General features: G+C 48.6%; 1 protein-coding gene across 2 annotated transcripts in view; it reads right to left on the bottom strand.

The window, feature by feature from the left end:
• Positions 1-10,610: 10,610 nt before the first annotated feature.
• The window catches only part of SLC6A16 (solute carrier family 6 member 16), a 45,975-nt gene continuing 31,633 nt past the window's right edge, over positions 10,611-24,952 (bottom strand). For both annotated transcript variants that reach the window (XM_032264586.1, XM_032264587.1), the window contains 5 exons: positions 14,110-14,296; positions 13,241-13,442; positions 12,660-12,819; positions 11,563-11,725; positions 10,611-11,355 (listed from right to left, as the gene is read on the bottom strand). In XM_032264586.1, the coding sequence (XP_032120477.1) occupies positions 11,083-11,355; positions 11,563-11,725; positions 12,660-12,819; positions 13,241-13,442; positions 14,110-14,296 (985 nt within the window). In that variant the 3' untranslated portion in view covers positions 10,611-11,082. The remainder of the gene's footprint in view (positions 11,356-11,562; positions 11,726-12,659; positions 12,820-13,240; positions 13,443-14,109; positions 14,297-24,952) is intronic.

Below are 24,952 nucleotides of genomic sequence, written 5' to 3'. Positions count from 1 at the left end.
ATGTTTTGTGTGCTGGCTCCAGGTCTCCTCTTGAACCTGGTGCCAGGGATACTCAAGTTAACAGGCATGTGGCACGATAACTGATGATCCCAGCAGGAAGTCGGAGAAAATCCTGCGCACACAGAGTCCATGGGGTTGGAGAGCAGGAAATCCACAGGGGAATCTCGGGCTGGCTGTCCATGTCTGTGTGGGGCCCAACAACTACTATCCTTAATGAATGGGGCCCAAGGCATGGGTACAGAGATGCCCCCAAAGCACTGAAAGGTCTAGGCTGGGTGTGGTGGCACATGCCTGTCATCCCAGCACTTTGGGAGGCTGAGGCGGTTGGATCACCTGAGGTCAGGAGTTTAAGACCAGCCTGGCTAACATGGTGAAACCCCGTCTCTACTAAAAGTATGAAATTAGCCGGGCGTTGTGGTGGGTGCCTGTAATCCCAGCTACTTGGGAAGCTGAAGCAGGAGAATCGCTTGAACCCAGGAGTTGGAGGTTGCAACGAGCTGAGATCGTGCCACTGCACTCTAGCCTGGGCAATAAGAGCAAGACTCCATTTCAAAAACGAAAAAAAAAAAAAAATCCAGAAAGGTCTGGAAGAGCTATTGCAGGCAGTGGATGTAATTAAGCAAAGGTGAGACGCCTGAGCGGTGGCAGCTGCAGTTGGCTGGCCACTCCGGACTGTGCTGGGCAGCCACGGGGGCCAAGCTCACGGCGCAGGTGAAAGTGCATCTATTACAAGATGAGCTGTGACTAGGAAGAAATGCCTAATTAGCTCAGGCTGAAATGTCAGAAACTGTCCCAGCTGCGGCTGTGGGATGACAAAATGGAGAGACCCTGGCTTGTCGGGTACTCAGTCCATTTGAAGAGCGGCTGGCTGCTCTGTCAATGAGTCAGCGCCCTCATGACTAAATCATCCTGGGACTCCATGTCCTGGGACCCCATGCAGAGCTCTAGTGGGGAAGGGAGGTTGGGATGAGCTCATTGAGGTTCCCGTCTTCTCTGCACATTTGCCGGGCACCTCCAAGATGAAAGCCAACCAACCACATCTGCAGGGGCTGCCCCACAAGACTTGCCCCTGTCTGGAAGACACCCCAGTGCTCATTTTGTAACGGACGCACCTTCACCTGTGCTGTGAGCTCGGCCCCCGTGGCTGCTCAGAGCACAGTCTGGAGTGGCCAGCCAACCGCAGCGGCCACCGCTCAGGTGTCTCACTTTAGCTACACCTAACATCTAGCTACTCAGGAGGCTGAGGCAAGAGCATCTCTTAAACTCTGGAGGCAGACGTTGCAGTGAGCCAAGACTGCACCACTGCACTCCAGCCTGGGCTACAAGAGTGAAACTCCATTTCAGACTTCCCAGCACTCTGGGAGGCCAGGATGGGCGGCTCACCTGAGGTTCAAGAGGCTGAAGAAGAGACCTGCAGTCAAGGTCTCCCAACCAGGGCTGTGGAATTGGGAAGCAGGTTCAGGCAGAACGGGAGACAGTTGATCACAGGGTGGCTTCTCTATGGGACATGGAATAACAGATGAGTAAAACAGTGTCCATCACCAACGTCCAGCCCCGAGGCACTGCCTTGATGGCACCAACGGGGATCAGGCCACCCCCTCCTCAGCTGAGTGGTTTCGAGCTGCAAGGCAGCCTGGCCCAATGAAAGGAATGTCCCCACGTCTGTTCTGTGATGACAGATTACGGAGGGATTGAGGGGCACCCTCTGGGAATTAGGGGTGATGCTTGCTATCTATGCTAAGCATTACTGAGGTCCTGACAATGGGCTTTTCGCTGCTGCCAAGAGAAACACCATCTTACAAAAGGCACACAACCAAGGGCGTGGCACGCGAGCCTCTATCTGGAGTCCCTTGGTAGGATAGCCAGTGTCTCGGGCAGCCCAAGGCTCCACTGCTTAGGAGAAACAGAAACTGCATAGGACTAGCTGGGCATGGTGGTACATGCCTGTAATCCCAGCTACTCGGGAGGCTGAGGCGGGAGAATCCCTTGAACCTGGGAGATGGAGGTTGCAGTGAGCCGAGATCACGCCATTGCACTCTGCACTCCAGCCTGGGCAATAAGAGCAAAACTGTCTCACAAAAAAAAAAAGAAAATTCATAGGAGAGGTGTGCACCATGCTGGGATAAAAACAAGGAAGTCACAGGCATGGTGGCTCACGCCTGGAATCCCAGCACTTTGCGAGGCTGAGGTGGGTAGATCACAAGGTCAGGAGTTCAAGACCAGCCTGGCCAACATGGTGAAACCATCTCTACTAAAAATACAAAAATTAGCCGGGCATGGTGGCGTGCACCTGTAGTCTCAGCTACTCAGGAGGCTGAGGCAGGAGAATTGCTTGAACCCAGGAGGCAGAGGTTGCAGTGGGCAGAGATTGTACCATTGCACTCCAGCCTGGGTCACAGACTGAGATTCTGCCTTTAAAAAAAAAAAAAAAAAAAGGCCGGGGAGCCAAAGGAAAAACAGCCAAGGGGCCATCAGGGGACCCCCTCTGACGGCTCTGTTATTCCATGTCCCACATAGGGATGCAGGTGCCAACCCCATTAGACTAGGACAAAGGTTAAGAGGGCCCAGGATCCCAGTAAGAGGAACAGTGGCTGGGTGTCTGGAGACTGGAGGCCACATACAGAGCTAGCTAACTATATATTGGTCACCTAAGATGCACAGGCTGGCTGGGCACGGTGGCTTATGCCTGTAATCCCAGCACTTTTGGAAGCTGAGGCTAGTGGATCACAAGGTCAAGAGTTCAAGACCGCCCTGGCCAACATGGTGAAACCCTGTCTCTACTAAGAATACAAAAATTTGCTGGGTGTGGTGGCAGGCACCTGTAATCCCAGCTACTCAGGAGGCTAAGGCAGGAGCATCACCTGAACCTGGGAGGCGACGGCTGCAGTGAGCCGAGATCACGCCATTGCACTCCAGCCTGGGTGACAGAGTGAGACTGTCTCAAAAAGACAAAAAATCAAGAATGCGCAGGCTGTGTTTGCCCCAGGAATACTAGAGCTGAATGCACTCTCGTATGTGATGACATCCGTAGTTCCAGTGGCCTATAACGGCAATGTGGTGTGACCAGCTAGTGGTGGGAACGCCTACTGTGAAAATAGATAAACAGCCCAGTGCTGTTCTGGTCGGCCTGTGGCAGAGGCTCCAGCCAACACAGCGCTTCCGTAAGAGGCCCCAGACTCAGCCCACTGCGCCTCCCACACAGGGATGCAGGTGCCAACCCCTTTAGACTAGGACAAAGGCTAAGGGCTCAGGATCCCACTAAGAGCAAACACAGCCTGTGCATTCTTGTTTTTTTTTTTTTTTTTTTTTTTTTTTTGAGACCAGTCTCACTCTATTGCCCAGGCTGGAGTGCAATGGCATGATCTCGGCTCACCACAACCTTCACCTCCCAGGTTCAAGTGATGCTCCTGCCTTAGCCTCCTGCGGGGCCCGTGCAAGTCAGACAGGCTGAGGCAAGTTAGGAGACTGCCGCCCAAACCCTAGTTAGTACACAGAGCTCCCAACCCAGGGTACATCTTGGGGAATGGCTGTCTCATCAGGCTTGACCCTCCAAATTCCAACTGAGAGTTAGGACCACGGTGAAGCGTGCGGTCAAGGAGAATGGGAAACAGGCTCCAGCACAGCTGCCAGCCCCTCTGCGAATAGCAGCATTGAAACAATGCCTTCCAGGAGGTGCTGATGAGATCATGGGGACTGAAAAGGAAAGGAGTAAGTCTGGGTAGATTTAAGACCAGTGAACAGGCCGGGCGCGGGGGCTCAAGCCTGTAATCCCAGCACTTCGGGAGGCCAAGGTGGGCGGATCACAAGGTCAGGAGTTAAGAGACCAGCCTGGCCAACATGGTGTAACCACGTCTCTATTAAAAATACAAAAATCAGCTGGTCATGGTGACGGGCGCCTGTAATCCCAACTACTCAGGAGGCTGCAGGGGAGAATCGCTTTAACCGAGGAGGTGGAGGTTGCAGTGAGCCGAGATGGCGCCACTGCACTCCAGCCTAGGCAACAGAGCAAGACTTGGTCTCAAAAAACAAACACCAGTGAATAGTCCATACAAACCCTGCATGGCCCATGTGGATGCCTGATGGTACACGGAGAATGACAGGTTACGAAGGATTAAATAAAGTGGTCCCCCTACTGTATGCAGCCGTTCCCACGCGGTCTCCTTTCTGATGAGGACAGGAGAGGGACTGGGAACGCCTCATTTTGTAACTGCATTCACCTGGTATATGAGTCCATTTTCATGCTGCTATGAAGAACTGCCCCAAACCGGGAAATTCATAAAGGAAAGACGTTTAATTAACTCACAGTTCAGCATGGCTGGGGAACGCCTTAGGAAGCTTACCATCATGGCAGAAAACAAACCGGAAGCAACCCACCCTCTTCACGAGGCCCAGCGAAGGCGGAAGAGCCCCTTATATAACCATCAGATCTCGCGAGATCTCACTCACTGCCACGAGAACAGAACGGGGAAACTGCCCCTGTGACTCAATTACCTCCACCTGGTCTCTCCCCCTCCCCTCTGGGGATTACGGAGCTCACAAAGCCTAACCTTACCACCAGGGAAGAACAATAGACCTTTACTGTCTGGCAGCGGGGATATTTCCATTGCCTCACTATGTGTCAATGCCTAGTTACCTCAGTATATGGACCACCCTAGAGGGGTACATGTTTTCTATTACATTGATGATATCATGCTAACCTCTGAGTCTCTCTTTTTTTTTTTTTTTTTTTGAGACGGAGTCTTGTTCTTGTTGCCCAGGCTGGAGTGCAATGGCACAATCTTGGCTCACCGAAACCTCCGCCTCCCAGGTTCAAGCGATTCTCCTGCCTCAGTCTCCCCAGTAGCTGAGATTACAGGCATGCGCCACCATGACCAGCTAATTTTTGTATTTTTAGTAGAGACGGGGGTTTCTCCATGTTGGTCAGGCTGGTCTCAAACTCCCGACCTCAGGTGATCCACCCACCTAGGCCTCCCAAAGTGTTGAGATGACAGGTGTGACCACCATGCCCGGCATACTTCTGAGTCTTTTTCTAGTTTACAAACCGTAGCCCTCACCTTGCTCTCTCACTTGGTCAACAGAGGATGGGCGGTCAAACCAGGCAAAATCGGGAGCCAGGCTTATCAGATCGAATGCTTGGTGTCATCTGGTTGGGTAAGTCTAACGGGGTTCAAGATGCCATGATAAATACACTGCAGACCCACCCACACCCTACACCACCAAAGCAGCTGCAAACCTTCCTCCTTCCTCTAGGGCGCTGGTGTCCTTTTATTTCCCATTTGGCTCCACTCCTTAGGCCACTGTACCACTTAGGAAGGGGGCCAACTGGGACTGGTGGCAAAGACAAGGACATAAACTTGTGCCTTTAGGATTCTGGTCCCAGCTATGGAAAGAGTCTGAAGTTAGATTATAGTGTCATGCAGCAACAATTCTGCACTACATGATGTGCCTTACAGCAAGTGGAAGACGTTACAAACAGGTCCCCATTCCGGTACCTACCCAGTACCCCATAGCAAGTTAGCTGAAGGACACCTTTCAGAAACCAAAGCCTAGGAAGGCCCAGACACAGAATGTGGCCAAATGGCGTGCACGCCTGCAACAGAAGAGCACATTAACTAGCACAGGGCTGCTGGGTGCAGTGCCTCATGCCTGTGATATCAGCACTTGGGAGGCCAAGGCAAGTGGATCACCTGAGGTCAGGCGTTCGAGACCAGCCTGACCAACTTGTATTTAAAAAAAACAAAATACAAAAATTAGCTGGGCATGGTGGCACATGCCTGTAATCCCAGCTACTCAGGAGGGTGAGGCAGGGGAATCGCTTGAACCCAGAAGGCAGAGGTTGCAGTGAGCCGAGATGGCACCATGGCACTCCAGCCTGGGCAACAAGAGCGAAACTCCATCTCAGGAAAAAAAAAAAAAAAAAAAAAAAAAGCACAGGGCTCCCTTTTGTGCCTAGCCCTGTCACATGTGTGAGAGCTGAAGGACAGTCTTTGACAGAGGTGCTGAGCCTCCCTCCTTCATACAAGAGGGACAGGGCCCAATTCCTGACCAGCCCTGGTGCACGCATGGCTCGTCCTGAGGCAATCTTTGCTCCTGTATCCAGCCATCCATTGAGAGTGTCTGGCTTGATACAGGCAAAGGACATAGTAGCCAATGGGCTGAGCTACAAGCTGCCTGGATGTTCCCTTCCAGAAGCTGGACCCGATAGTCCCGTGCATTGACACCTCTGGGCCATCTGTAAGGGGCCCACCTGTGTTTCTACCACGAGGAGAAACACAGGACTGGATGGAAGCAGGCAGCCTTCTTTGGGGGCTGATATGGGAGAACATTCTCTGCACCTGGGAGATGCATGTAACTGTCTAGCATGTGGTTGCCCACGCTGCATAACATCCCTATTGTCTTACTCCACCTCACACAACACGTTGTAGAGAGAGCTATTTGGTATTGCAAACCAGGCACCAGGCCACTGCAGGGGTGGTGCTCGCTCAGAAGGACACAACTTCCTGTATCTTGTAAGATGACCATGAGGCCGGGCATGGTGGTCACACCTGTAGTCGCAGCACTTTGAGAGGCCGAGGCGGGCGGATCACCTGAGGTTGGGAGTTCGAGACCAGCCTGATCAACATGGTGAAACCCCATCTCTACTAAAAATACAAAAATTGGCCGGGCGCGGTGGCTCAAGCCTGTAATCCCAGCACTTTGGGAGGCCGAGGCGGGTGGATCACGAGGTCAAGAGATCGAGACCATCCTGGTCAACATGGTGAAACCCCGTCTCTACTAAAACTACAAAAAATCAGCTGGGCATGGTGGTGCATGCCTGTAATCCCAGCTACTCAGGAGGCTGAGGCAGGAGAATTGCCTGAACCCAGGAGGCGGAGGTTGCGGTGAGCTGAGATCGCGCCATTGCACTCCAGCCTGGGTAACAAGAGTGAAACTCCGTCTCAAAAAAAAAAAAAAAAATACAAAAATTAGGCCGGCATGGTGACGCATGACTGTAACCCCAGTTACTCAGGAGACTGAGTCTGGAGAATCGCTTGAACCTGAGAGGCAGAGTTTTCAGTGAGCCAAGATCTCGCCACTGCACTCCAGCCTGCACGATAGAGCCAGGCTCCATCTCAAAAAAGAAAAAAAAGGGAGTCAAGCAGCTATCCTGGAACCTGTTAGGAGCCAGGAAGGATCTCCCATGGTGGGAGGGGGATGAAGGAATCAAGAGATCCCCAACAGTCCACATTCCCACCACAGACACCTGCAATCCTAGCACAGGAGAGCCCCGGCCTTCACAAGTTTTTGTTCGTTTGTTTGTTTGGAGACAGAGTCTCACTCACTCTGTCGCCCAGGCTGGAGTGCAGTGGCATGATCTCAGCTCACAGCAACCTCCACCCCACCGGGCTCAAGCAATTCTCCTGCCTCAGCCTCCCGAGTAGCTGGGATTACAGGCACCTGCACCACGCCCAGCTAATTTTTGTATTTTTAGTAGAGACGGAGTTTCACCATCTTGGCCCAGCTGGTCTTGAACTTCTGACCTTATGATCCACTGACCTTGGTCTCTCAAAGTGCTGAGATTACAGGCATGCCTGGCCTGCAAGTTCTGAGCCTAGTATAGGGGCTGCCTGGAGTCATGACATTACATTGTCTCCGAGAAGGAACTCAGCCTGCTCCCACCCGTGCCCTAGGGCCTAAGCTGCCACAGCACAGCACCATTTTCACACCAAACCACATCCTGCTCCAGGGCCCAATATCCCCTGTCTCTCCACATCCCTGGGGCCCCAACAACAACCCCCACTTCCACTCAGAGGGAGGCAGTGTGGCAACACCAGCTGGACGCAGCAGCATGGCCATGTTCCTGGAACCCGAGCCCATGCAGTGCCCAACGCCTTGGTGAACAGGCTGTGCAGCACATCAGGGAGGCTGCCCCCAGGACATAGGAAGCTGGACTGTGTGCTCCCCAATGCCTGAGAGCTGCCTGCCCAGGGCCTCTGACAGTGACCCCGTCCCCTCCAGCAGCAGGGCCAAGGCACATCTGCTTGTGCTGTCTGAAGACCCAAAATCCAGTGCCTTTGCATCCCACCAGGGGCCTCCACCAACACCAAGCCTGGTGCCTGCTGCCACCTCCCCAGATGCCCGTGTGAGCCACTTGAGGTCTGAGGACTGCTCTGCCAGGGGCCCACTGTCACCACAGCCAGTGCCTGTGGGTGCCACCCAGTGGCCTGAGGATTGGACCCCCAGAGCCCCAGTCCCCAGAAAGCCTCACACCACAGTCTCCACAAACAACTGCAGCCAAAGCCACAGAGTAACTCACAGACATGGCAACATTGAGAGCAGCCAAAGAAATCACATGGAGGCTGGGCGCGGTGGCTCACGCCTGTAATCCTAGCACTTTGGGAGGCCAAGGTAGGTTAATCACTGGAGGTCAGGGGCTCAAAACCAGCCTGGCCAACATGGTAAAACCCCATCTCTAGTAAAAATACAAAAAGTTAGCCGTGCATGGTGGTGCGCACCTATAGTCCCAGCTACTCAGGAGATTGAAGCAGGAGAATAGCTTCAACCCGGGAGGCAGAGGTTGCAGTGAGCCGAGATCGCACCACTGCACTCCAGCCTGGCAACAGAGCAAGACTCCTTCTCAAAAAAACAAAAAGAAGAAGAAGTGCCTTTTGCCTGCTGCCATGATTCTGGGGCCCTCCCCAGCCATGTGGAACTGTTAAGTCCAATGACACCTTTTTGTGTTCCCAGTTTCAGGTATGTATGTGTATCAACCGCATGAGAACGAATACAGTAAACTGGCAGCAGTAGAGTGGGGCGTTGCTGAGAAGATACCTGAAAATGTGGAAGCAACTTTGGAAGTGGGTAACAGGCAGAGGTCGGATGGTTTGGAGGGCTCAGAAGACAGGAACGTGTGGGAAAGTTTGGAACCTCCTAGAGACTCACTGAATGGCTTTTACAAACATGCTGATAGGAACAAGGTCCAGGCTGACGTGGTCTCAGATGGAGATGAAGAACTTGTTGGGTACTGGAGCTAAGATGACTCTTGTTGTATTTTAGCAAAGAGACTAGCAGCATTTTGCTCCTGCCCTAGAGATTTGTGGAACTTTGAACTTGAGAGAGATGATTTAGGGTATCTGGCAGAAGAAATTTCTAAGCAGCAAAGCATTCAAAAGGTGACTTGGGTGTTGTTAAAAGCATTCCGTTTTAAGAGGGAAACATCATAGAAAGTCAGAAAATTTGCAGCCTGATGATGCAGAAAAGAAAAACCAATTTCTTGAGGAGAAATTCAAGCCAGCTACAGAAATTTGCATGAGTAGCAGGGAGCCTATCCTCAAGACCATGGGGAAAATGTCTCCAGGCCATGTCAGAGACCTTCATGGCAGCCCCTCCCATCACAGGCTCAGAGGCCCAGGAGGAAAAAGTGGTTTCATGGGCCAGGCCCAGGGTCCTCTTGCTGTGTGTAGCCTAGGGACTCAGTGCCGGGTCCCACTCCAACTGTGGCTGAAATGGGTCAATGTACAGCTCGAGCTGTGGCTTCAGAGGATGGAAGCCCCGAGCCTTGGCAGCTTCCACGTGGTATTGAGCCTGCAGGTGCACAGAAGTCAAGAATTGAGGTTTGGGAACCTCCACCTAGATTTCAGATGTATGGAAACACTTGGATAACCAGGTAAAAGTTTGCTGCAGGGTTGGGGCCCTCATGGAGAACCTCTGCTAAGGCAATGCAGAAGGGAAATGTGGGGTTGGAGCCCTCACGCAGTGTTCCTCCTGGGGCACTGCCTGGTGGAGCTGTGAGAAGAGGGCCACTGTCCTCCAGACCCCAGAATGGTAGATCCACTGACAGCTTGCACCATACTCCTTGAAAAGCTGCAGACACTCAACGCCAGTCCATTAAAACAGCCGGCAGGGAGGCTGTACCCTGCAAAGCCACAGTGGTGGAGCTACCCAAGACCATGGGAACCCAGCTCTTGCATCAGGGTGACCTGGATGTGAGACCTATAATGGATATCCTTTTGGAGCTTTAAAATGTGACTGCCCTGCTAGATTTTGGACTTGCATCGTCCCTGTAACCCCTTTGTTTTGGCCAATTTCTTCCATTTGAAATGGCTATATTTATCCAATAATGGTACCCTCGTTGTATCTAGGAAGTAACTACCTTGCTTTTGATTTTACAGGGTCATAGGTGGAAGGGACTTGCCTTGTCTCCGGTGAGACTTTGGACTTTTGGGTTAATGCTGAAATAAGACTTTGGGAGACTGTTGGGAAGTCAAAACATGTTTGGTTTTGAAATGTGAGGACACGAGATTTGGAGGGGCCAGGGGCAGAATGATACGGTTTGGCTGTGTCTCCATTCAACTCTCAACTTCAATTATATCTCCCAGAATTCCCACATGTTGTGGGAGGGACCCAGGGGAGGTTAACTGAATCATGGGGGCTGGTCTTTTCCATTCTATTCTCATGATAGTGAGTAAGTCTCACGAGATCTGATGGGTTTATCAGAGGTTTCCACTTTTGCTTCATTTTTTCTCTTGCCACCGCCATATAAGAAGTTCCTTTCACCTCCTGCCACAATTGAGGCCTCCCCAGCCATGTGGAACTTTAAGTCCAATTAAACCTCTTTTTGTTCCCACTTTCAGGTAGGTGTTTACCAGCAGTGTGAAAACAAACTAATATAGACTGGAAGCCTTGTGACAGGAAGACTGAACATCTGAGATGTTTATAGAAAAAAAAAAAAAAAGATCTGCCTACATCCAGTCCTTGAGTTCTAGTAGAATGATTTATTGAACAACATTACGCCTTCAGCTCCATTCCAGGAGACAGGAACCCCAGAAACAGCAGGACGGTAGGCATCATCAGAATTGTGTATGAGTTGTGCTTGTGTGTGTGTTGAGGAAGAGGATGGGAAAACACGATGGTGGTAACCAGGGAAGATGGGATCCAGGAGGGGACTGTGAAGTCAGACCCCATGAACTGCCCAAATAATGCCCCTCCTTTTGGAAGTAACCGTGGTTCTGGATCCAGGGACATCAACAGTTGCAAGCTGATATTAAGAGTTGCCTATTGGATGTTCTGAGGGATATGTGATGTGAAGCCAAATGAATGAAGTTAGGAAGTCACATGACAGGTTGATGGATACTTTGTTTCATCACCTTGTAGAATTTCTTCCTTTTGAACATCACCTTCACTGGGTGTTAGCTCATCACTTAGGGGTCGGGATGAGGAGGCTGTTACAGGCCCATCTCCGCTCTTGGTCCTGAAGGGAATCCCACGTGTGAGGCAGTATACCAAGTATGCAGGGACAGGGAGGATGACAATGGCAAAAATGGTGACCATCAAGAGCAGTATCCATATTGGGTATTGTTGAAGCACCTCTTTTGACTGTGGAGAGATGGAGAAAAAGGTTCAGAATATCAAAGTCCCAAAGAGAAGAGGAAGAGTTGTGAAGGGGAAGGGTGGGTGGGGAACCAAGGCAGAATGAGTCTTCAGGCAGGAAGAGAATGAGATGACTGGGCTCTTTCACCATAAGTGAGTTGAAAGGTCTGGCCCCCACTCCCAAAGGGGTTCTGGGTCCCAGGGGAAGCTCACAGTGCTCGAGTCCCAGGACACATAGGTGATGGGCTGCTTACAGAGATCAACCGTCATGGTCACAAACAGGATTAGCAGCGCAACTGGACACACACAGAGCCACAGCCAACCACAGATGGGAGAGACGGGGTAGCCCAACAGGGTCATCAGGTCTGCGAGAAACCTGGGGAAGGGCCGCCAGATTGTGGGATGCCCAGTCAGGCCTTACCACCTTGGAAGCAGGGCCAGCCCAACCTTGGCATCTTTCAAACATTCTGTTGTATCTATAATCTCCTGTTTCATCGCAAGTCTCATCCTCTCTCTTCTCCCTAGTCAGTCTGTCTTTTATTCCAATCCAAGAAAATTTTTCAAACACCCCTCTCCTGCTCAAGAACCTTCCATGGGTATCCAATGCCCTCAGGAGGAAGGCCAAATCTCTTTCCTTCATCCTATAAATATAAGAATGTCACTGGGTGTGGTGGCTCACGCCTGTAATCCCAGGCCGAGGTGGGTGGATCACCTGAAATCGGGAGTTGAAGACCACCCTGACCCACATGGAGAAATCCTTCATGGCCTGGCCCCCATTACTTCTCTAGGATCACCTCCTAATGTCTTCTATTCCAGCCACTCTGACTTCCTTGTTTCTCAAAAACGCCAGGCATTATGCTTCCTCTGTTTTCTGTTTCCGTGCAGGGAGCACTCTGCCTCAAAATCTTGTCATGACTCCCTCCCTCCTGTCATTCAGGAGTCTGCTCACATGTCACCTTACTGGAAAGGCCCTCCCTGAAGTTCTGTCTGGATTGGTGCCCACACACACTCCCACTGTGGGCCATCTGACCTCACCCTTCGATTTTTCCCGTCAATTATATTTATTCTCAACGTTTTTATTCTTTCTTTGCTAATTTGGTTATTGTCTCTCTAGACCACTAGAATGTAAGCTTTCTGCAAACAGGAATACTTTTTTTATTCATTGTCCCTATCCCTGATGACATATATGCAGCACCCAAGATACCTGTGAAGATGGATGAATGAATAAAAAGATTTCCCAGAAGGCCCTGAAATTAAGAGCCCCTATGTCACACTAGTGGGATTTAGTCCCATGCTTCTTAGGACATCACCTCCTGGCCCCATAGGCCCAGGATACAGCCATGGTTTCCAATGTGACGATGACAACGATGGGGAAGACTATCCAGTGTTCAGACAGCAGTCTGATGAAGTAGATCCCTGAAGGTCGAATGAAGAAGTGGCCACACATAAACATGAGCGTCGAGAGTCCCACTGGAGAAAACATTAGATCTGGGTCAAGGTTAGAAGTCAGGCTGAGTGACAAGGGCTAGGTAGAGGTCACAGCCAGGCGTGGCGGCTGACATCTGTAATCCCAGCATTTTGGGAAGCCGAAGTGGGCAGATCACTTAAACCTAGGAGTCTGAGACCAGCCTGGGCAACATGGCAAAAGCCCATCTCTACAAAAACTACAGAACTTAGCTGGGCATGGTGGTACATGCCTATGGTCCCAACTACTCAGGAGGCTGAGGTGGGAGGATCACTTGAACCCAGGAGGCACACACTGCAGTAAGCCGAGATCATACCACTGCACTCCAGCCTGGGCTACAGAGATCCTGTCTCAAAAAAAAAAAAAAAGTCCCAGTGGTGTCAGGGGTCAGGGTCATTGTGAGGGGCAGGGCCTCAGTCAGAGTACCTATGAGCAGCTTTGTATGTTTCCTGTAGAAAGAGAAGTTGTCCTGGAGCGGAGTAACAAGGCCCTGCATGATCCCCATCGCGCTGCTCAGCCCCAAGGCCAGCAACACCAGGAAGAAGATGAAAGACCAGAAGACAGACAGGGGAAGGAAGGACATGGCTTCAACAAAGGACAGGAATACAAACTTTGGGCCCTCCTTAGCCTGCAAGCAGAGAACAAACAGGCATTAAAGTATAATTGAACCAAACAATAAGAAAAAATACAGACAAGTGGACATTCCATCTTCCCTGGAAAACTCCCGAAAATTCCTAGATCACTGAGAAAATCAGATCTCCAATGGAAGCCTCTGACACAGAAAATCAATCCAGCTAGTGTTATCCATGGAAGGCCATTCCACAAGCTATAGTACTTTGTGTTACTAGAGCTGCACATTATCCTGGTGCTTCCAGAATTTTCTTCTGGCCCTAAGAAAAGCTAAACTTGTGGCCGGGCGTGGTGGCTCATGCCTGTAATCTTAGCACTTTGGGAGGCTGAGGCAGGTAGATCACTTGAGGTCAGGAGATCGAGATCATCCTGGCCAACGTGATGAAACCGCCGGCTCTACTAAAAATACAGAAATTAGCTGGGCGTGGTGGTGCAGGCCTGTAATCCCAGCTGCTTGGGAGGCTGAGGGAGGAGAATTGCTTGAACCTGGGAGGCGGAGGTTGCAGTGAGCCGAGATCGTGCCACTGCACTCCAGCCTGGGGACAGAGTGAGACTCCATCTCCTTTAAAAAAAAAAAAAAAAAAAAAGCTAAACTTTCTGTTGTCCCAAAGGCTTTCAGGAACTCTCTGGCCACCCTGCCCCCAGCCCCAGCTATTTTTTCTGACCTTAAAAAATTGAGTCTCTATGTTGCACTCAGACACCTCGTGGAGAACCATGCTTCTGATGCTCGGGGGAAGGCCACTGAGCCAGGTGTTGTAGACAGAGGTCGGGTTTTCATGCAGGCTGGCAGGGGGGCTGGCGGCAGGAGGCAGTTTCCCCAGGGCTATCAAGTTTGAAAGTGTTTCAGCATTCCTGAGGAGAGGAGGTTGAATCAGATGGAACCATTTGGCCCAGTAGAAGATAGTCTCCTGTTCCCTTATCTTCAAGAGGAAAAAGGCTATCACTGGCTTAGCATTACTGATCCGGGCAAGATAGAGCTGGGATGAAACCTAAAAGGCACACACCTTCAGGGCCGTGAATTAGCTTGTGTAATCCTGGAGAACCTATGACCATGGGGGATCCTAGAAGTATTTTCTACAGTCTTCTTGGGGACTCTGTGGTCTCCGCTCTAGTGATGAGGTCTCTTATTCACTGTCTACCTTCCCTCTCCGCCAAGACTAATGGGTAAAAGTCAGCTTTCTAATCTTCCTATTGGCCAGGCACGGTGGTTCACACCTGTAATTCCAGCACTTTGGGAGGCCGAGGCAGGCAGATCACCTGAGGTCAGGAGATCGAGACCAGCCTGACCAACATGGAGAAACCCCATCTCTACTAAAAATACATTAGCTGGGCGTGGTGGCACATGCCTGTCATCCCAGGTTCTCAGGAGGCTGAGGCAGGAGAATCACTTGAACCTGGGAGGCAGAGGTTGCAGTGAGCCAAGATTGCGCCACTGCACTCCAGCCTGGGCAACAAGAGTGAAACTCTGTCTCAAATAAATACATAAATAATTAATAATAAACTTCCTATTATGGCATGTCCGGGAGCACACAGACTATGATGCACATAATGTTCCCATGGAGTTGTGCTGTGTGAGAGCAACTGATGCTTGGACATTTTGCTGTGAGCCCTGCTGACCATTTTGGCCTCACAGTCCCCTGTGGCCCTCTGCACATTCCATGTTCTGGCCAGATTTAACTACTTCCAGCTTCAGGGCCCATAATACCCTCTCCTCTCACACACAAGACCAACTCCACCCCACCACCGTTCTTCACTTGGCAAACTCTTACAAATCCTTAAAAATTCAGCTCATTGCACTTTAGAACTGCCATGGACGGCTTGCCAAGATTCACCGATAAAAGCAGAAGGCAAGCAAGTAGAGTTTGATCACATTTTAGAAAATAAAATACTATATGCTATCCCAGCACTAAGCTAGAGATTTGAACCAATTTTCTCACTGGAAATAATTTAAAAGGCTGGAAGATATTTTAAAATCTTCTAATGAAATAAAAATGTTGACAAGATCATAAAGAATTATCAAGCAAAAATCGAAGTATAGGCAAAGCAGTGGAGAAAGGGGCCTTCCAAAGACACTCTGTCCCAAAGATGTATGCCAAATACAACAAACTGGACCTGCAGTTTCTGATTGTATGACTTTTCAGATATAAAAGGAGGCCATGGAGGCCAGATATAAAACACCAGAGCCGGCCAGGTGCAGTGGCTCACACCTGCAATCCCAGCACGTTGGGAGGCCGAGGCGGGCAGATCACTTGAGGTCAGTAGTTTGAGACCAGCCTGGCCAACATGGTGAAACCCCATCTCTACTAAAAACACAAAAATTAGCCGGGCATGGTGGTGCAACCCTGTAATCCCAGCTACTCAGGAGGCTGAGGCAGGAGAATCACTTGAACCCAGGAGGCGGACGTCGTGGTGAGCCGAGATCATGCCATTGCACTCCAGCCTGCGCAACAAGAGCAAGACTCTGTCTCAAAAAAAAAAAAAGAAAAAAAATAGACATGTTAACTAATGATCCTGAAAAAAGCCCGGAAACACCTTGTGGTCAACTAATTTTCAACAAACATACCAAGGCAGTTTAATAAAAAGAGAATAGTCTTATTAAAAAATAGTGCTAGAATAACTGGATATCTAAGTAGAAAAAAAAGTAGGCAGGGCGCAGTGGCTCATGCCTATAATCCCAGCACTTTGGGAGGCTGAGGCGGGCAGATCATGAGGTCAGGAGATCGAGACCATCCTGGCTAACACAGTGAAATCCCATCTCTACTAAAAATATAAAAAAATAGCCGGGTGTGGTGGCACACGTCTATAGTCTCAGCTACTTGGGAAGCTGAGGCAGGAGAATTGTTTGAACCTGGGAGGTGGAGGGTGCAGTGAGCCTAGATCGTGCCTTTGCACTCCAGCCTGGGCAACAGAGTGAGCCTCCATCAAAAAAAAAAAAAAAAAAAGAGAGAGAGAGAGAGAATAATAGTTATTCTGATTGGTGTGGTTTCTCACAACATTCTAATTGGTGGGTTTCTCACCACCCCACTCAGAATGGCTATTATTAAAAAAAAAAATAACAGATGTTGGTGAGGTTGCATAGAAAAGGGAATGCCTATACACTCTTGGTGGGAATGTAAATTAGTTCCACCACTGTAGAAAGCAGTTTGGAGATTTCTCAAAGAACTTAGAACTACCATTCAACCCAGCAGTACCATTACGGGGTACATATCCCCAAAGGAAAATACATCATTCTACCAAAAAGACACATGCACTCATGTGTTCATCACAGCACTATTCACAACAGCAAAGACATGAAGTCAACCTAGATGCCCATCAATAGTAGACTGGATAAAGAAAATGTGATACATACACACCATGGAATACTACACTGTCATGAAAAAAGAACAAAATCATGTCTTTTGCAGCAACATGGATGCAGCTGGAGCCTACTATCCTAAGTAAATTAACACAGGAACAGTAAACCAAACGCCACATATTGTCACTTATAAGTGGGAGCTAAACACTGAGTGCACATGGACATAAAGATGGCAGCAACAGGCACTGAGGACTACTAGAGGGAGGAAGAAGGGAGAGGAATGAGGATTGAAAAACTACCTATCAGGTACTATGCTCACTACCTGGGTGATGGGATCATTTGTAGCCTAAACTTCAGCAACACACAATTTACCCATGTCACAAACCTGCAGAGGTACCCTCTGAAACTGCCTGTTACCTCAGCATTTGGGAGGATGAGGCAGGCCGATCACTTAAGGTCAGGAATTTGAGAACAGCTTGAGCAACATGGGGAAACCCCGTCTCTACTAAAAACACAAAATTAGCCAGGCGTGGCGGTAGAAGAATTGCTTGAACCCGGGAGGCGGAGGTTGCAGTGAGCCAAGAGCCTGGGTGACAGAGGCAGCTCAGTGTCAGGGAAAAAAAAAGAAAGAAAAAGAAAGCTGAAAGATAGTGGGCTATCTTCAATGTGGTAGGAAAAAAAAAAAAAGCACTGTCAAGCTAGTAATCTGTATCCAGATACAAGAGATTTCAAAACACAGTGAAAGATATTTTCAAAAGAAAAGTAAGAACTGGCCACTAGCAGACCATCACTAAAGAATAATTCAAGGATATTTAAGTAAAAGGAAATCCCTGATGGAAGGGCCCAGGATACAAGACAGAATAAACATCAAAGAAAGCAACAAATAGGAAGCAGTACATCTAATTGAACATTAACTATATAATACAACAATAACGGGCCGGACACGGAGGCTTAGGCCTATAATCCCTGCACTTTGGGAGGCTGCGGTGGGTGAATCGCCTGAGGTCAGGAGTTCGAGACCAGCCTGACCAGGAGAATTGCTTGAATCCGGGAGGCAGAGGTTGCAGTGAGCCAAAACTGCACCATTGCACTCCAGCCTGGGCAACAAGAGCGAAACTCCGTCTCAAAAAAACAAACAAATAAACAATAATGTCTGTGCATTTTAGTAAAAGAATATGAAACAAAAGTACATGAGGTACACGCTTGTAATCCCAGCTACTTGGGAGGCTGAGACAGGAGAATCACTGGAACCTAGGAGGCAGAAGTTGCAGTGAGCCAAGATTGCACCACTGCTCTCCAGCCTGGGCAACAAAGCAAGACTGTCTCAAAACAAAACAAAAACATGATATAACATTCAAATGTAACTTAGGAATGCATGTAAGTGGATATAAAGAGTTTTGGAGCCCTTATCTTGAACAGTGACGTATGATTACCTTTAGACATCCATAAATTAAGAAAGCACATTGTGAATTCTAGGGAAATCACTCAAGAACAGAAAACAGAGTAGATAATTTCCAAACTAGCAGAGGAAAAAAATGGAATAACTACTAAGTCAATCCAAAAGAAGGCAAGAAAAGAGAAAAAAAGAAACAGAGACCAGGAGAAACAAACAGCAAAGTAAGATGGAAGACAGCCAATTATTTCCTACCATGATGGCAGAGGAAGGGAGCCAACCTTCCTTTCCCCATAAAATGCAACAATTTGGCAACTATATATGAACAAAAATTACTCTGGGCTGAGCACGGTGACTCATGCCTGTAATCCCAGCACTTTGGGAGGCCGAGGCGTAGGATCACTAGAGCTCAGGAGTTCGAGACCAGCCTGGCCAACATGGGGAAACGCTGTCTCTACTAAAAATACAAAAACTACCTGGGCTTAGTGGCGCGTGCCTGTAATCCCAGCTACACGGGAAGCTGAGGCAGGAAAATTGCTTGAACCTGGGAGGCTGCAGTGAGCAGAGATGGTGCCACTGTACTCCAGCCTGGGCAACAGAGCCAGGCTCAGTCTAAAAAAAAATTACTCTGGAAGAGTTGAGAAGTCAGCTTCAGCAACAGCGGGAGAAAGAATCCTAGAAACACCCGCACAGAAACGGTGGAAAGAACAGTTCCATTTTGCCCACATCACCCCATCCCCCGAGCCAGCACTGCTCAGCATGGAGAGGGAATTCCCTGGCTTGCATATCCTTCTTTCAGGGAAAATGAGGGCGGGGCGTACAACCAGCTTCCCCAGCGTTTTGGGACACTGCCCAAGTAGCTTTAGTTTCACTCGGCTCACATTTCCGCGGGAACTGGCATCGCCGAAACATGTGGAGATGATGGGGAACCAAGAAGTGGACCAGGCTGTCAGTATCAGCCAGGCTGGTGGGAGCCACAGCGACCCCTAGTGGTCGGCTCAACACAGGACTCTAGGGGACTTATGTAGTGAGGCCCTCAACAGCACTCACGGCCACTGTGCCGCTCCGCACAGTTTTCACCACCAAGGACCCGCTGATGTTACCAATGGCTGATGCCAGCAGCATTTTCTGCAGAGGAACCAAGCTGAAGAAACCACTACCAGCACTGCAGCAGCAAAGCCCTGAAGTTTTTTTCCACCTTCACAGTCTCCAGGGGCCTGGCCCTCTAATTTCTCCTTCCTCTATCCCTGGAACTGCCTAAGCTGTTCAATACCATGGTCACCCAGACCCAGTCACCCACCCCAGTAGCCATCGCATTCTCTTGGGTGCCTAAGCCAACATCCCTCCTCCGTAGAGTCACCCCAGCTGCTGCCTCTACAAGTGCTCTGAGCCAAGGACCCAGCACAGCTACCATACACAGCTAGACCTCCCTCATCCCTAGGTTCTAACTCCAGCATCATGCTTGCACCTCAGCTGGCCCCACAGCTGCATGTGCACACACGCCTCCAGCTCAGCCCTGCAACTACCCACAAACATGCAGATGGCCTGATCTCTGTGGCCAGGGCCCTGCAATTAGGCACAAGCTGTCAGCCCCCACTGCCACGTGCATGCCCTTAGTCAACCCCAGCCCCTGCCTATGACTCCACCCCTTGCCACTATCAATGAGTCTGCAACTGGCCTCTGCTGCCATGCTGCCAGGTACAGCCAGCCTCTACAGCAGAGTGTGTGCACACCACTGACCTCAGCCTCCACTGCTGCGAGTCCTGGCCCCTAGCTGCTAGGCAAGAGGCACAGCTGAGGTCCCAGAAAACTCTGTGGGAAGTTCACAGACACTGTGGACCTCCCACAGCTGTTGCCACCAAAGACCACGCAGGCGCCAACAATACAGCCAGCCCCCAGCTGCCTGTGCTAACAAGGCTCTGTGTCCCTCCAACCTGGACCCACGACAAGACCCCCCATAGTTGACACTCTGTGCCATTGGACCCACTGCCAGAGAGCACCATGCTCCTCCCTCAGCTCCCATGCACGTGAAGGTCTTTCCTTGCCAGTCCAGTCCATAAAATCTGGAAGAAGTTCATGCTTCTTTAAATGCTTTTCTCAAGACTACAAAAATCATGAAGAATTGGAGAAACATGGCAACACCAAAGGAAAACAAACTCCCATTAGCTGACTCCAAAGAACTGCAGATCCACTCACTGCCTGGCAATGAATTCACAATAGTAGTTCTAAAGAATCTCATTTTAGAACTGAACAATACAGTAAGAAATTCAAAATTCACTTGATGGGCTAAACAGCAGAATGAAGATGACAGAGGAAAGAGTCAGTGACCCGGAAGATAAATCAACAGAAAGTATCCAATGTGAACAAGTGTTTTTAAAAGAGTGGAAAAAATGAACAGAGACTCAGAAACTTGGGGTACAATAACAAAAAGCCTATTATCTATGTAATCAGAGTCAAAAAGAATAATAGAAAAAATGTCATGGAGAAAAAGTTTTTTGGTTTTTTCTGAGACACAGTTTCACTCTTGTTGCCCAGGCTGGAGTGCAGTGGCGCCATCTTCACTCACTGCAACCTCCGCCTCCCAGGTTCAAGCGATTCTCCTGCCTCAGCCCCCTGAGTAGCTGGAATTACAGGCACCTGCCACAACACCCAGCTAATGTTTCATATTTTTTAGTAGAGACGGGGTTTCACCATGTTGGCCAGGCTGATCTCCAACTCCTGACCTCAAGTGATCCACTCACCTCAGCCTCCCAAAGTGCTGGGATTACAGGTGTGAGCTGCTGCCCCCAATCAGAGAAAATTATTAAACAAGTTTTTTTTTTTAATTTCCCCTATCTGGCAAAGTCATAACACTTTACTTGCAAGAATCTCAGCGAATCCTAAACAGGATAAGCCCCAAAAGTCCACATCCAAATATATCAAAAAAGTCACTGAAACTTAATAAAATTCTGCCAGGCACAGTGGCTCATGCCTGTAATCCCAGCACTTTGAGAGGCCAAGGTAGGAGGATTGCTTGAGTCCAGGAGTTTGAGACCAGCCTGGACAACATACAAAATACAATCAATCAATCAATCAATGCCTGGCTTCAAGAGTTCCTAGGCTTACAGTGAGTGAGTAAAAATTTTCACCACCTGGCAGGCCCAAGAACCTTAAAACTGCAGGTAAAATTTAAAGTCTGCCTTGGTTTTGACTTCCTTGCCTCAAGAAGTTATTAAATCTCAGGTTTCAGTCAGGTGCAGTGGCTCACATCTGTAATCTCAGCGCTTTGGGAGGCCGAGGTGCCTGAATCACGTGAGGTCTGTAGTTCGAGAGCAGCCTGGCCAACACAGTGAAGCCCCGTCTCTACTAAAAATACAAAAATTGGCCGCGTGTGATAGCATGTGCTTGTAATCACAGCTACTTGGGACGCTGAGGCAGGAGAATTGCTTAGACCTGGGAGGCGGAGATGGCAGTGAGCTGAGATTGAGCCGCTGCACTCCAGACTGGGTGACAGAGTGAGACCCCATCTCAAAGAAAAAAAAAATCTGAGGTTCCTATACCATCAATGTAGAGAGAAAAAGTTAATGTTTCTAAAGAAAAACTGTAACACATCTGCTACTAGATTGTGGCTGTGTGTGTTGTTTCCAAGTTCTTGTTATCTACCTGCAGACTGGACTAGATCCTGAATTCTCCTAATTTCCTCCAATATTTGGCTACTACTCTCCAACTCAAAACCAAAGTTGCTCTGTTCCTAAAGCCCTATAAGCTGAAACTAGACAAATTTTCAGAACAAGCCACGTTCCTGATGTATGGACCACGCATAAAGTTCACCAAACTACCATAACCAGAGACATTCAAACTACAAATCAGGAGGAGAAGGTGATGTTTCCATGCAGCAGAAAGCTTTCCTAAGACATAAGAACAAGGCTCCATATCATAATGAGGCTTTTATCCCCTTAATGCTGTTTTTACTCAGCAGGAAAGTGGTATAATTAAAACCTCACAATCAATACCTTCTGCTGGTGACAGAACCTAACTTAAGAAATGTTTAGTACCCATTGGTTAAATAAGAAAATGTCTTTGTGTTTGTTCATACTACATGCTATACCAGGATAAATTCCTCTGGGAAAAGTTGAGACCCATATATACAAAATAAGAAAGGCCACACAGTTACAACGGTCTCATCTAATTCCCTTCAGTCATTTATTTGATTTATACAAGTGGTAGTCTTTAAACCTAGGTTTGGGGCACAAAACTATTATCATTTTACTTTGTATTTGCCCTTTTTAAAACTTTGTATCTGGCTGGGTGCAGTGGCTCACACCTGTAATCCCAACACTTCAGGAGGCCACGGTGGGCAAATCATGAGGTCAAGAGATCAGGACCATCCTGACCAACATGGTGAAACCCCGTCTCTACTAAATATACAAAAATTAGCGAGGCATGGTGGCACACGCCTGTAGTGCCAGCTTCTCGGGAGGCTGAGGCAGGAGAATCACTTGAACTCGGGAGGCAGCGGTTGCAGTGAGCCAAGATCCCACCACTGCACCCCAGCCTGGTGACAGAGTAAGACTCCATCTTAAAAAACAAACAACAACAACAACAACAAAAAACTTTGTATCTGTCACTTGTTAAATTTTTACAGAAGTACAACTCCTAATAAAATAATGCTGGCCCAGCTCGACACTTTGAGATAATAACAAAAGATGATGGAAAAGACAAAATTGAACTTAATAATGGAACCCAGAGATTTAACCTAAAAGATACTCCCTTCAAATGTCCCTTCTTGCTCAAATGTGGCTAAAAGAGTTTTGACACTGACTCCAAGTCACCCGTCATTTCCCTCAATGTGACATGAGACCAGCAACTGGGACAAGCTCATCCTGACATTGAGGGGTATCAAAACACAAATATGAATGTTTGATCAGTGATGATTTTGGAGACAGATCTTGATCAAACGGGGAAATGTGAAAGCTGTGAGAAAAAAATGGAGTCACTAATATTAAGAAAGCCCTAGCAAGGCTGGGTTCAGTGGCTCATGCCTATAATCCCAGCACTTTGGGAGGCCGAGGTGGGTGGATCACCTGAGGTCAAGAGTTCGAGACCAGCATGACCAACATGGTAAAACGCCATCTCTACTAAAAATACAAAAATTAGCTGGATGTAGTAGTAGACACCTGTAATCCCAGCTACTTGTGAGGCTGAGGCAGGAGAGTTGCTTCAACCAGGGAGGCAGAGATTGCAGTGAGCTGAGATTGCATCACTGCACTCCAGCCTGGGCAACAAAGCAAGACTCCATCTCAAAAAAAAAAAGAAAGCCCTAGCAAATGGGGCCAAGGAAGGCCATGAAGAGAGGGTTCTCACACCTATATGCCTGATTAAAAAAAAAAAAAAAAACTATAACGGTGCATAAAGACCATTGCAACCTTACACACACAAAAAAAAATACTCCTGCAGAAACATCTGCCCAACAAATACCTATCCAACCATGGACTGTTGTCACCCTTGTTATTATCTCCGTAGCCAAGGAAAACTATTTTAAAACAATTATGTTATCCTCTTCATTTTTTCCTTTAAAAACTTTGTTGGCCGGGCATGGTGGTTCACACTTCAGGAGGCTGAGGCAGGCGGATCAACTCAGGTCGGGAGTTGGAGACCAGCCTGACCAGCATGGTGAAACCCCATCTCTACTAAAAATATGAACAATTAGCTGGGCGTGGTGGTGGATGCCTGTAATCCCGGCTACTTGGGAGGCTGAGGCAGGAAAGTCATTTGAATCTGGGAGGCTCAATGCACTCCACCAGCTGGGAGAAAAGAAATTTAATATATACAACTGGAAAATGACAACATATCCAGAACATATAAAGAACTCCAAAGAAAATGATCATCCAATATTTTTTTTAAATGGGCAAAAATGAACTTGACCACACATTTTGCTAAAGAGACAATCCAATGGCCAATAAATAGATCAAAAGATACATAACCTTATCAATAACCAGAGAAATACAAATTTAAACCATACAATCCTACCAAATTGGCAAAATTTTTAAACTATGACAATACAAGTATTTGCAAGAGTAAGGTAATGAGAACTTCCATACATACGTTTCATATACATACAATTATAAATTGGCACAAACACTATGAAAAGTAATCTGGCATCATCTGTGAAGTTATAGACAGACATGGTAGAGTGAAGAAATACAGCCACAACATTCTGCAATTAAGAGGTAAAATCTATTTTTTACCTTTGGAATCTGGGAGGGCCTTTTTTCATTCTTTCGTTTTTTTTTTTTTTTTTTTTTTTAGTTGAGATGGAGTTGGTTTCACCATGTTGGTCAGGATGGTCTCAAACTCCTGACCTCAGGATCCACCCGCCTTGGACTCCCAAAGTGCTGGGATTATAGGCATGAGCCACCATGTCCGCCCTGGGGTGGCTTTGTTTTACTTCCTTCAACCAAGAAATGTAGCGGCAATGGAAGCGGTCCTACACTCCTCTTCAAGACAGTTTGCTGAGTCTGCCCTTGTGCTCTGTGAGCTGCCATGTGAGGAAGACCAAACTAGCCCCATAGAGAGGCCTCATGGAAGTGAACAGCCCTTGCTGGCTTATGTATGCATATCTAAGGAATATAGTAACCACTATCCTGACTTTTATGTCTACAAACAGGAGTAAGCCCAGCCAACACCACTTAAAGAGGAGCAGCGCCGGCCAGGCACGGTGGCTCATGCCTGTAATCCCAGCACTTTGAGAGGCCGAGGTGGGCGGATCACCTGAGGTCAGGAGTTCACCTGGCCAACATGGTGAAACCCTGTCTGTCTCTACTAAAAACACAAAAATTAG

Source organism: Sapajus apella, unplaced genomic scaffold (assembly GCF_009761245.1).
Source record: "Sapajus apella isolate SASKATOON/1434 unplaced genomic scaffold, GSC_monkey_1.0 scaffold144, whole genome shotgun sequence".
NCBI classification, from domain to species: domain Eukaryota; kingdom Metazoa; phylum Chordata; class Mammalia; order Primates; family Cebidae; genus Sapajus; species Sapajus apella.
Note: the sequence above shows the minus strand (reverse complement) of the source record. Positions and strands in the feature narration are given on the sequence as shown.